Genomic DNA, 12,386 nt, shown 5'->3' on the forward strand with positions numbered 1-12,386 from the left:
AGGAAGGAAGGAAGGAAGGAAGGAAGGAAGGAAGGAAGGAAGGAAGGAAGGAGGGAGAAAAGAATAATGGATCACCCACAAGTAGGCACAGCACTTCTCAATGTGAATACCATCAAACTTGGTAATTCAACACTTGGTCACAGTCTGCATTATACGCTAGATCCCAGTCTATCAGTGATGGTAGAAGCCATGGAAATAGCAAGCAAGAAGAAACGCAAGCCAATACTCTGAGGAGACACTGCTTCACTGTGGGACGGTGGACCATGAAAGGAAGCTTGGTAAGATCAATCTAGGGCTTGAAGCCCCAGAGACCCAGAAGGAGTAGGAGCTTCTCCCACTCCCAACTCCAGGCCCCTGTCACATAGCCACTGTCCCACAAAAAGAGAATTGTGGCCATCAGTCATGTAGGGGCAGTGCCCACAAGTCCCTCCTCAGGTAGATGAGCCATCTCAGGCCAAGCCAATAGGAAGCACCTGCTATCAGACCCAATCCACCCCAAAACTGTATATAAGATCCAGAAGGAATAAAAGTGTGTGAGAATTACTCCATCAACTGAGAGCATCTGTCACAAGACCTGTAACACTGTGTGGAAAGAGAATGATCTCCTAAAGATTTTGACACCAGAAGCTCCTCTGCACTCTGCTCTAACCAGCCCCCCCACCCCCACCCTCTCAGCTTAGTGCAGCCAGTGCAGCATCTCAACAAATATCCTCCCGTACACAGACTGACACTTCACCATTTGATTGGTCTGTGGCTTCAAAAGTTCAGTCTAAACTCCTTTGCTTTCTTCTTTAGCGTATCTGTTTACTTGTTGCTTTGGCCCCTGGTGCATAATTGCATGACGTGCTGTGTGTCTAATATTTTCAGTTCTTGAGCATGGAGTAACAGCACAACAAACTTCATACGAATTGCCCATATACGCTGAGTATATTGAGAACAGTTGTCAATGCAAGTGTCATTTTGAAAATTATAATTTTTCCTTTAGTCATACCAACTCCTAATAGCTATACTTGGAGTAAATTCATTTCCAGGACCTACCCACATGTTTTTGCCAATATCATTATATAAAGGATAGGATGCATGTACTTTATCTAAACGAGTATTATGCCAGTAGACACACTTTCCCTTAATCTCTAGCGTTCGTGATAAAGCTATATCCCAAGTTCATTGATAAAGTCTACTCCTCTTTGTTTGCCAAAAAGTTGGCATTCAAACTGAAGCCCATCAGAAGCCAGAGCTCACCCAGTCACAGCTTCAATGCGCCCCCTAGTGTCAAGGAATGCAAGTGACCACACCACATCACAGACAGGAGATGGATGGCCTTCATGGTCCTCTTAATGTATTTTCAGTTATAGAATATTCACTGAGAATACCCATCTAGAATACATCCCTGATTGTTTCTCATTTCTTATAATATTCTAATTCTTGTCCTTGGAAAGCTTAAGCGAAAGATAATGTGGTTGCTTGTAAAACCTATTTCGGTTACTTTAACACCTGAAGTCCTATGCTCCTGTCATACTTCTGGTGTTCATGCAGCCTAACCTTATCTGAACAGTTTATTACCTTCCGGAAAACATGATTTCAATGTTATTTTTAATTATACATATATGTGTGTGTGTGTGTGTGCGTAAGGGTAGGATGTGGTATGTTCACAGGTAGGTAGTATCAGCAGAAGCCAGAAGAGGTGCCAAATCCCTTGCAGCTTGAGTTACAGGATGTTGTGAGCCATCTTACTTGGGGGGTGGGAACCAGCTCAGGTCTTCTGCAAAGGGAGTACATGCGCTTAAGTACATGCGCTGAGATCTCCCTAACTGCTTTAAGTTATTTATAAAAGTCTATTTCAGCCTGAGTTGGTGTCATTCTCTCCAGGGTTTCCATTTGCTTCTGTCAGGTGCTTATGGACACCAGTCTTTTAAGACTACTACCTTGTAACTGTATAAACTGAGGCAGTCAAACCTTGACCTACATCTGAGCATTGCTCCCAGAAGCCTCCATCCAGAGTCCCAGCCCACAGTGAAGAGAGGATTTCAATGGTAATTTTTTGGCCATACTGCTTCAGGGCTTTCAGAAATACCACATAAACCCAAGGCCCTCAGCCCCTGCCACAGCTAGCAGACAGTCCACAGGACAGAGCAGTGAACACTAAGATGGGCTTTCCCAGCTCAGCTCTTTACCCGCTGCATGGGTAGCCTCTGTTTTTAATCAGAAATACAGATTCAGAGAAAATGGTCATCTCCACCTTAGAAGACTACCTGACCATCTCTGTTCAGCGTGAGGAGTATTGAAGATACTCCCAGGAAAGGAGAAAATGTAAGTCAGCCTCCCTTTCCTATTACTTCCCACAACCTCACAAGAGTAACAGACATCCCCACTACCAGAAATGGACATGCTTCTGTTGAGATTCCAGCTACTGCTGAGGGTGTTAGAATGCAGACAACCGAAGCTAAGAGGGGCCAACTGAGCTGTCTGCATCTCTGTAAGAGAACATTCAAAACATTTGATTTTAAATTTTCAGTTCCTCTTATTTTTTCCTTTGGTCTTTAAGCTCATTTCCCAGCCTCTTGAGAGTAGCCTAGCTCGAGCTGCTACAGTGGATAAGCTGGCCTGCTCTCATGGAGCCCTTAGTTGACTGATGGCCTCTAGGAGCTGTGAGTAGCTTAGGAGACCGTGCATCCCTCAGCCCCTGGCCAGTAGGTTGTCACTGGAATGACAAACAGTAGTTGAGTATTAATGCACCATGGCTTGGGATCTCCGATTCCCTCGGCCACCAGAATGACACTATAAACATAAACAGCAGCTGAATATTAATTCACCATGGTTACTCTTTCACATCTGAGTTCTGAACTCCTTCAGGAGTTAAACTTCTGGCTAAATGCCAGTGATTCTCAACACATACTCATTTAAAGGTGGATTGAAGATAACATTTGGAGTGAAATAGAAGACTATATCCATTTCGACGCATGCTGTGATAGCATATGTATGATATTTATACATAATCATCACGGGAAAGATGGTTGCTTCAAATGGGTCGTTTCATAAACTACCAATTATTCACCACAGCAAATTCAGCATTGTTCCTCATTCTGACACCCTTTCAGAGTATTATGGGTCTCCTAATTTCAGAGGCTAACACAGCTAGACTTTTGACACTGTGATCAATGCAAAGACCTGCCCTCTACTGCCAGATGTTTGGTAGTGTCCCCAGCCTCTTCCCACCTTGTGACCAACATCCGTCCCAATCCATTCATGAGAAGTTTCCAGATAGCGGCAGGGCGGCTGCTCATGCTTTATTTGGCTTCACATTTGTATGCGGTAAGGTCCTTGTGACATGTTCAGCACAGCACTGGGAGGTCACAGAAAACAGAAAACAGAGCCAAGGCACTGAATGAAAACTAGTGCTAACTAAGTTCTCACTGTGTAGAACATGCCCACTACTGTACTAAAATGTTACTTTAAAAATTACCTTGCTTACTCCTGCTCATAAAATAATAATAGCCACATTTTATTAAGAGCTCACAACGTGAGTACAGTACTAATGCTTCACACATACCGGCTCATTTAGCTGCAGCAGCAATCCCTTTGTGGCCCACCAACACCGTTCTTCCTTTATAACAATGAAGCAAGTTCAGGAAATGAATTTCCCCAATGTCATGCATTCACCAAATAACTAAGTCTGAGTTGAAATCCAAGACTCTTGTCTTGCTATCTCCTGAAGCTGAAAGCCCTCAACACATATCCTTGAGAAAGTATAGACGGAGAGTTCAGAAGACTTGTGTCTCAGTCGCTCAACTGCCCACTGTACAAGCCTGAAGACCTGACTTTGATAGCCAGAACCCATGTAAGAAGTAAGGACATAGTACTGTGTATCTGTGATCCCAGCACTGGGAAGACAAAAGTGGAGTTCACTGGCCAGCCATCCTGTTTTGTAAATTCTAGGCCAGTGAGAGACCAGGTATCAAAAATAAGGTAGATGGCATCCAAGGAATGACATCTGGCGACATCTTGTCTCCACACACACATTTGCACAATGCTGCACATTGACAAAGTTTAGTCAGTTCATACCAAAACTGAATTCTGGAATAGCTGAGCACATCTCTGTGTAGGATGAAGGAAAGATTATGCCTATAAGAAGATTGCACAATCCTTGATGCCTCTGAGTGGCGAGAAGGAGAATGGGGACATGGAAACTCTTCCTTCCCCATTATCCGACTGGCTCTCAGGCACACTGGGGGGCTCCATGGTGTGACTGCTGTGGGCATTGACCAATCCAGTGCTCTAGGTCCCTTCTGTCTCAGTCCATCTCTAGTATCTCTAAACTTGCTTTTCAATTTGTGATGGTTGATGCTGATTGCCAACAAGACCTAGAGTCACCCTGGAGTGAAGCCTCTGGACCTGGCTGTGAGAGGCTACCTAGATTAAGTTAGACTCAGGACATGTATGTAAGGAAGTTTCAAAAATTATGTACACTGAAATGAGAAGACCTGCCTATTGTGGGTGGCACTATCCCGTGGGCTAATGTCTTGGAGTAAATAATAAGACAAAAACCAAGCTGAACACAAGCATTCACCACTCTCTGCTTCCTGGCTGTGGGTGCAATGTGATAAGCTGCCTCAAGCTCCTGCTGCCATTTTCCCTGCCATGACAGACCATGCCCTCAGATGATGAGCCACAATAAAGTCTTCCTTCCTTGGGATGCTCTTGTTGGGTGCTTTATCACACAACAACAGGAACAGTAATGAATACATTGTTCCACACTGAGCAATAATGGTTAAATATATATGCTCTAGGAAAGAAGCACAAACATGTACCTCCCTGGAAACAATCTTATGCCAAAACAGAGGCGATGGTTATATCCAGCAAAGCCTGGATTGTTCTTCTTTTCTTCTACTGGGCACTTCAAATAGTCGTGTTTCCCAAATTCAAAGGTTGCTAACAGTACATACCAAACACATCTAAACTACGTGTTGAAGGACCTGCTACTTTAAAGCTGGTCATGAGGGGAATTCTTAAAAGAAAAAAGAAAATGAGGTCCAAGTTTATGCTCTTAACTTGACCTGTGTCCCTCACAAATGTGTGGAACACAAAGGTTCAGAATAACACAAGGCTTCCTTACTTCAAAACCAAAATTGTTCTTGTTTCACCTGAGTGATGTTGTGTGTTTAACTCTGGACACATGAAATTAGGTGCCCCAGTGGCTGATGAGCTTTTAAACAAATTGGATGTGCCTCTGCGATAGTATTATTCTTTCAGAAAGGCTCTTGGGCACACTCCTCTCCCATCTTACCAGTACATCCTCTTGAATTCTCTTTCTGACATCGATCCTACATTGTTTATATTTTTGATGCCTATGTATTGCTGCCTGGCATATTAGCACCATATTTATTAGACTCAATAACTATTTAGATTTCATTAGACATCTAACCTATTCTTGAAAGATGATAGTTCCTTTCTTAAAAAGAGCAAATAAAACATAAGACTCTTTCTTGAAGAAGTCTCAAAGAACTGATGGTGCCTTCCCCATCATTGTAAGAAAACAGAGGCTGACAGTAAGGTTACTCAGCCAGATCCTACCCTGCTGCTGGGCCCATCTCTGGGATGACAGCCCGTCACTCTACTTCACATGTGCCTAGTGAAGCATGTCTAAAAAACCCAACAGGTAGTTGAAAAAAATTCCTGTCTATCATGAGAATAAAAATAACTCAGTTGATGTAGACGATCCTGGAAGGCAGATGATGAAGGGAAGGTAAATTCAGCTGTGCTGCAAAGAACTGGAGAGAAGGTGTGGTTCCTGGATCTTCATTGGCCACATAAGCAAAGACACAACCAGGAGATGCTGAAAATCAAGTTTCTGTAGCTAGAAGAGGAAGGGTCATGCTGTAGATGAACTCTGTGATTTTCATTACTAATAGGAAGTTTCTGCTCTTCAGGAATCAAAGGGGCTAGAGAAAGAGGTCAGGTTTATTAACAAAGCTCAGGGTTAAGAAGAGACTATTAAACCAACTCTTAGTGATTTACCATTGTACACGTAGATCAGGACATTATCAGGGTTCACCGCTAAATGACATATTTTTATTACACCCCAATCTGCCTAGGCTCAGGAATCTTTGTTGTGGAAGAGAAAGTGAAATGATTATAAGAGCCAGAGTTGGGAGATGACTATAAGGAAATTGTTCCTTGTGTACAACTGGATGGATATTTGCACATATGAATTAACAGTAGCTGTGACAACATGCATAAGATCTGCTCAAGCTCAAACCAGACAAAATCTCAGGATAGAGCCAGGAGTGGTCACAAAGGTCCTATTCTCCTAGGAAGAACTATCATTATTGACAGCGTCCAAGAGAGGGAGAATTAGTTTTCTCTAACGGTGTTGATCTGGTAGGTTGACCATCCAAAGGTATATAGCCAGCACTAATTGGACTTAGTTTTTTTTTTTTTAATGAGGACATTACTGAAGACTCCATGCACTTCAGATATAGAGGGTCCTGAGCTAGAACTCATTTGAAAGCTTCTTCCCTGAGGATAAGCTTTCAAGGTACCAGAAAGCACCATGTAAGCTTCCAAAGGAGAGACTAAATCAACCATCTTACCCAGCTATGAACCACAACAATGGAAGTGACACCAGCATGTCATGTCACCCTAAAAGTACAGTAGAGGCAAACATACCTTGGAGATTATCAGAAGTTCTATAAATGGAAGTGAACCATGCCTGGCTTTGGAAACCTAGCCAACTACCCAGGGATAGTGAAGTTATGGGTACTGGAGAACCTATAACTACCACTTTACTAAACCAGCATAATCCATAACTACACTCTAAATACCTGTCCTTGAATCCATAGATAAATGTAGTCCTCACCCCTCATCATGGAAACTTCCTTTTGCAACAGAGATCATTACAGAAAAACAGCCAATCAAAATGCAGAGTTGTGGATCCCAGTTCCAACAAATACATCTACAAAACAATTCCTGCTCCTAAGGATCAGGGAACATTTTAAAAGAGGGAACAGAGAGATTATAAGAGTCAGAGGATCAGAGAGTTTGCTGTGAGATTGTATATTCCAGGAATATCAAAATCTACACCCATAAAGTATCTCCAATGCAACTGCCAAAGATGAGCTGACCAGGGACAACAATAAATGTGCTAATGTAGATAGGGAAAGACCATGGGGCCTCAACCTTACACAAAGAACTACAGGCAACGAAGGAAGGCTGAGAGTGGGAGGAGTAGTCCTTCTCAGGTAAAAGCACACCAACTGGTTATCCAATATAAATGGCCATCCCTGAAAACACATACATCTAATATTACACAGTTTGAGAATGGTGAATTTAGGAATGTGCATGTATATACATGTATGGATGTAACAATGATCAATGAAAAAAAGGTCTTAAATTTGAAAGAAAGTAAAGAGGATTATATGGGAAGGTTACAAAGTGAGGTGGTGGTGCTGTACTTACATTATAATCTCAAAAATAAATAAAAGAAATAATTAAAAAGATGAAGACTCAAAGTTGGGTGGGTATGGAAAGGGGACAAATCTTGGAGGAGTTGGGGGATGGAAGTCAATATGATAAAGTATAATACATGAATATGATAAAGTATAATACATAAACATCTCAAAAATTAATAAAAATATTAATAGTGAAACATAAGAGACTATCAAGGCAGGGAGACAGCTCTGTCAGGAAAGTGCTTGCCATACAAGCAAGAGGACCAGAATCAGATTGTCCAGGACCAATGTAAAAGTAGTACATCTATATTGCCAGTTCTGGGGAGGTTAAGACAGGAGACCCCCTGGAACTCGATAGCCAGCTGGTCTAGCCAATCAGTGAGTTCCAGGTTCAGTGAGAAACCCTGTCTCAAAAAAAAAGTGGAAAATGACTTAGAAAGACAGACAATATCAACTTTTTGTTCAACTGTGTTCTATAGAGACCAGTCACATAAAATTATCCCCCAAACACATGATGAAATCATTCCATGATCATCACTCCGTGTTATACCCACTTCTATAGCATACACTGGTTATACTATAGTAACTAACTCTTTGTTTCAAATGTACACTCACTACCAAGAGAGTACACATGACTAAAGCTGGAGCAACAGAAGCAAATGCCCGGATCCTAAGGTAGAATCGGTACAATGCATGTCTCCAAAGAGCAGCAGGACAATAAGGCAAGCTGACCCTATGAGAACTCCATATCTGGTTATTCTGACCTCTTCAGAGCTTTTGCAACTTTATCTGTGGCACTTGACTCAAGACTTTAGAAGAACCTGTGAGAAAATGTGATATTCCAGTAGGAAAATGTGCTAATAAAAATGTATGGAGGCCTTATGCATATTCATCATCTCATTCTGAAAGATGGCTGCTGGAAAGTCTCTTTGAACCTCATTACAGAGATGAAATTGGTGCTGAGGGCCATGTGCTTATAGTAATCATATCACATGAACTCAAGTCAGGAACTTGTTATATGACCTTATACATTCATCATCACAAGCGATCTGTCAACGATAAAAGAAAATGAACAACTGATACATGAAGGAGTTTTCACAGGCAGAAACAGAAAGTGACAGATAACCAGGTCAGGAAAGCTCAGAGTACCCCCAGGTTCTCACCACTAGTATCTGTGTGCCCAGTGTGTGCCCCTGTCACAGAGTAACTAAATGTCAATGTGTATGGAGTACAGCCAGCCCACATACACACCTCTCAGACCCCATAAACTTTAACTTTTAATAAGGCGCTCCTGTATTACAACCTTGCCAGATGCCCTCAGAGTGCTTTATATCTTGTTTTATTTGGAAGAATCTTACCTAGTGACAGAATTATTGCCATTTGGCTGACATATGTTTCTTTATATAAAAAAAAAATGTATAAGTTGAATTGATTCACCACAGCAGAGGAAAATAAAGAAAAACTCCATTTTTAATGGAATGCCATTTTTATTAGGATCATTTCAGTAACTTAGCTCCGGGAGACATGAAAGTGCTGCCATAAGCACAAAAACATCCCAAGATCCGGTGTCTTTATAATTCTGACTGGCTCCGCCTGAATTCTGCTATAGATGGCTTATCTCTGCTTGTTTTGTTTTGTTGCTTGCTTCAAGAAACATTTCTTTAAAATATTAAAGATATGATCTGTATGCACAAGATGGACAAGAGTCCCTTGAGGGCCTGAAAGTTGTCATCCAGATGGCCAAAAATGTATCCAGTGAAGCCTCAGACTCACTGTTCACACTTTCTATGAAGATGCTTTTGGCTCTCTTCCCAGTCTAGTGCCAGGCTAAGTCAGCACTCTACTGGGTTTACATATATGAGTGGATGGGAAGTGACTCATAGCAGGTCACATTTTAAGGTGTCAACCAATCCCTGCTACAAGAGCATTATGTTAAGCATGATGAGATGTGTATCCAACTTTTTGACATTGTGACATGATGTTGTCACCTACAAAGTTCATGCTTGAGAACTAGGCAATCAAGTGTGTGTGTGTGTGTATGTGTGTGTGTGTGTGTGTGTGTGTGTGTATGAATGTATATATACACTTATGTGCATATACACGGTGTTTCGAGTCATTTTATAATGTTGTGTTGGGCTTCATTCATAACTATCCTTGGCCCCCATGCCAATCATTGCCAACATGCTTATCATTCGTTCTTAACTAAGCAGAGAGATGTCTGTTATTTAGCATCAAATAACTCCATGGATACAAAGCCACAAAGTTTCTTGGCGCTGCTAAGTGAGAAGGAAATTATTCCAGAAAGATCCCACTAGCTGAAACTTCATTTATTTTGTATTTTCTTCCTGTGAGATTTTTCAGATGTAAATTTCTCCCAGAACCTAGGATCTTGTTCCAAATTTCATATTGATGCACTCAGAATACCCACAAGCCACTCCTTATGAGTGTGTGGAAAGAAAAAAGGGGAAGAGAGGGAGAGAGGACAGAAAGCAAGAGATGGAGATGAGATGGGTGGATCAAAAACAGCAGTGGGTCCTTGGGTCAAAAAGTGTCCTGTGATGTGATCCTCATTTACATCTGATCATCTGATCATCTGATGTGATCCTCGTTTACAGCCCTTTGGCTGATTGGAAAGGGCACTTGGGCATGCTGAATGAGACTCTCCATTTCCTCACAGGCCTCTATTCGGCCTCTCTCAATTTACTAAGATCTGCCAAAGTTGCAGACGTTCTCTCAATGACAGGAACAAGATGCCCAAGACTGAACAAGATTAGTTGAATAACGTGAATTCAAAACAATAATGCATTTGTGAGCTACTTTTCATACTAATGTGTGTATTAACTACTTTCCCCATTGTTGTGACAAAAGTCACCTAAGGAAAGACAGAGTTGTTTTGGCTCACAGTTTGAGGAGATCCCTTCCATTGTGGACAGAAAGGAGTAAGCACCATGTCCACAGTTAGGAGGCAGAGGGTTGAATAGTGGCAATTAGCTCAAATTCTTTTTTTGTTCAGTTTGACACTCCAGCCAATGTTCAGCGGCTACCTACATTCCATGTGGTCGGTTACCTCCTGAATTTCCTTTCTGGAAACTCTTATCATACACACAACCAAAGACGTCTTCCATGGTGATTTAAAATCCAGTCAAGTTGACAATTAAGATTACCCATCAGTGTGTGTTATGGTAGTAGTTTATGTTACATGGGCAGACAAAACTCAGAAGGATTGCGCTCTGGACCCCTGGACAAGTGTGTCTGATAGGGAACAATCAAGACCCACCATCCTTAGCCATAGCAAAATATATTACTTACTTTTTCTACGTATGTGATGTGAGATTGTTATACCAAACTAACACATTCATAATTAGATTTTAATCGACAGCTAAATCACTTATAGGTGAGTTACCAAGAAATGACAGGAACCTCAAAACATTACTTTAATCAGTGTGTGATCTCTCAGGTTTGGGGGCCCATTAGTTTGAATCTATAAAAGTTAACCTCCATATTTGTCTCACAGATAATATTAGGTTGAATGATTTCCTCTTACCTCTCCTCCTAATAACAGTTTGTCTTGTTCTTCACAGTGCTCCTATATTCCTAAGTGTGGAAACAACTTTGAGGAGTCCATGTCCCTTGTGAGCGTCGTCATGGAAAACTTCAGGAGACACCAACACTTCCCCTGCTATTCTGACCCAGAGGGAAACCAGAAGAGCGTCATCCTGACCAAACTCTACAGCTCCAATGTGCTGTTCCATTCTCTCTTCTGGCCAACATGTATGATGGCTGGGGGTGTGGCAATTGTTGCTATGGTAAAACTAACTCAGTACCTCTCCCTGCTTTGTGAGAGGATCCAACGGATCAACAGATAAAAGAAAAAATCATGGATAAGATATTTTTCTTTAAAGCTCAAATACTGTTTTCTTTCGTTCTTCACCAAAGAACCTTAAGTTTGTAATGTGCAGTCTGTTATGGGTTCCTTAATATATTATTCTATGTAGAGCAATAACGCAAATGCTGTCCTATATGCAAACATGATGTCCTTATAATTCAGGAGAATTAACTGTTCCTCATTGGTGGGTTGTTTCATTATATTGTTTTGATGCTGGAACTAGTCTGTCCTCTTTCCACCAGAATAGGGCTCAGCTACTCATTGCTAAGTGTTGTGGGGGTGTGGGGGGATGGAGGCACTGTCCCTAAGACCAGGTCTGTGTTCTGAGTTTCCAGAGTTCATGAAGACAAGATTTTTCTTCATTTGTTGTTTACTGAAGCTACAGCCAAAAATGCACATTTTTCTTTTCGTATTCTATATTGAGCCCTGTAGCAAGTGAAGGGGTTGTTTCCCTTTTTTTTTTTTTTTGAAGGGGTTGTTTCCTGACTAAAGGGTGTTAAACTTATTATTATTATTATTATTATTATTATTATTAATTACCACAGTACTGTAAGGAAGAGAGGAAACTTAGCCAGCTACTTTTCTTTCATTACTTTTCATTCACATCTTCAGATTTTTTTTAAGTAATTATCAACTCTATAATGTCTTCTGAACAGAGTCCTTTTTCCATCTACGACCCTGCTACTGTGTGGGAGACAGAGCTGGTGAGACCACTCCCAGTGAACCAACTGGGTGTTGGTAGCTGTGGCATTGCAATTTTGGAAAATCTATGTTACAAAGATATTTATGTGAAATCTTAATTCCATTTCCACTGGACTGTTAGAAGCAAATATTAATATACTAAAGACTGGTGAATTCGTTGCAATGGGTGGGTCTGTCAGGGCCAGCTATAATGTTGGAATATTACTCTTTGGGAATTTATGTTTCAGTAAATGAATGTACAGTCTCTCCTTCTGAAAAAAAAAACTGTTGCCTGTTGGGGTTTTAAATCTATGTGTGCAGAATCTTTGTCTCCTCTACATATTTTATTTTTCTACTCACTGTTCCCTTTC

The 12,386-nt window shown here is 41.2% G+C and overlaps 1 protein-coding gene across 1 annotated transcript in view; it reads left to right on the forward strand.

The window, feature by feature from the left end:
• The window catches only part of Kcnmb2 (potassium calcium-activated channel subfamily M regulatory beta subunit 2), a 31,634-nt gene extending 20,320 nt beyond the window's left edge, over positions 1-11,314 (forward strand). The window contains exon 4 of the mRNA XM_028765025.1: positions 11,030-11,314. Within this exon, the coding sequence (XP_028620858.1) occupies positions 11,030-11,314 (285 nt within the window). The remainder of the gene's footprint in view (positions 1-11,029) is intronic.
• Positions 11,315-12,386: the final 1,072 nt, after the last annotated feature.

Source organism: Grammomys surdaster, unplaced genomic scaffold (assembly GCF_004785775.1).
Source record: "Grammomys surdaster isolate TR1022 unplaced genomic scaffold, NIH_TR_1.0 62, whole genome shotgun sequence".
NCBI lineage: Eukaryota > Metazoa > Chordata > Mammalia > Rodentia > Muridae > Grammomys > Grammomys surdaster.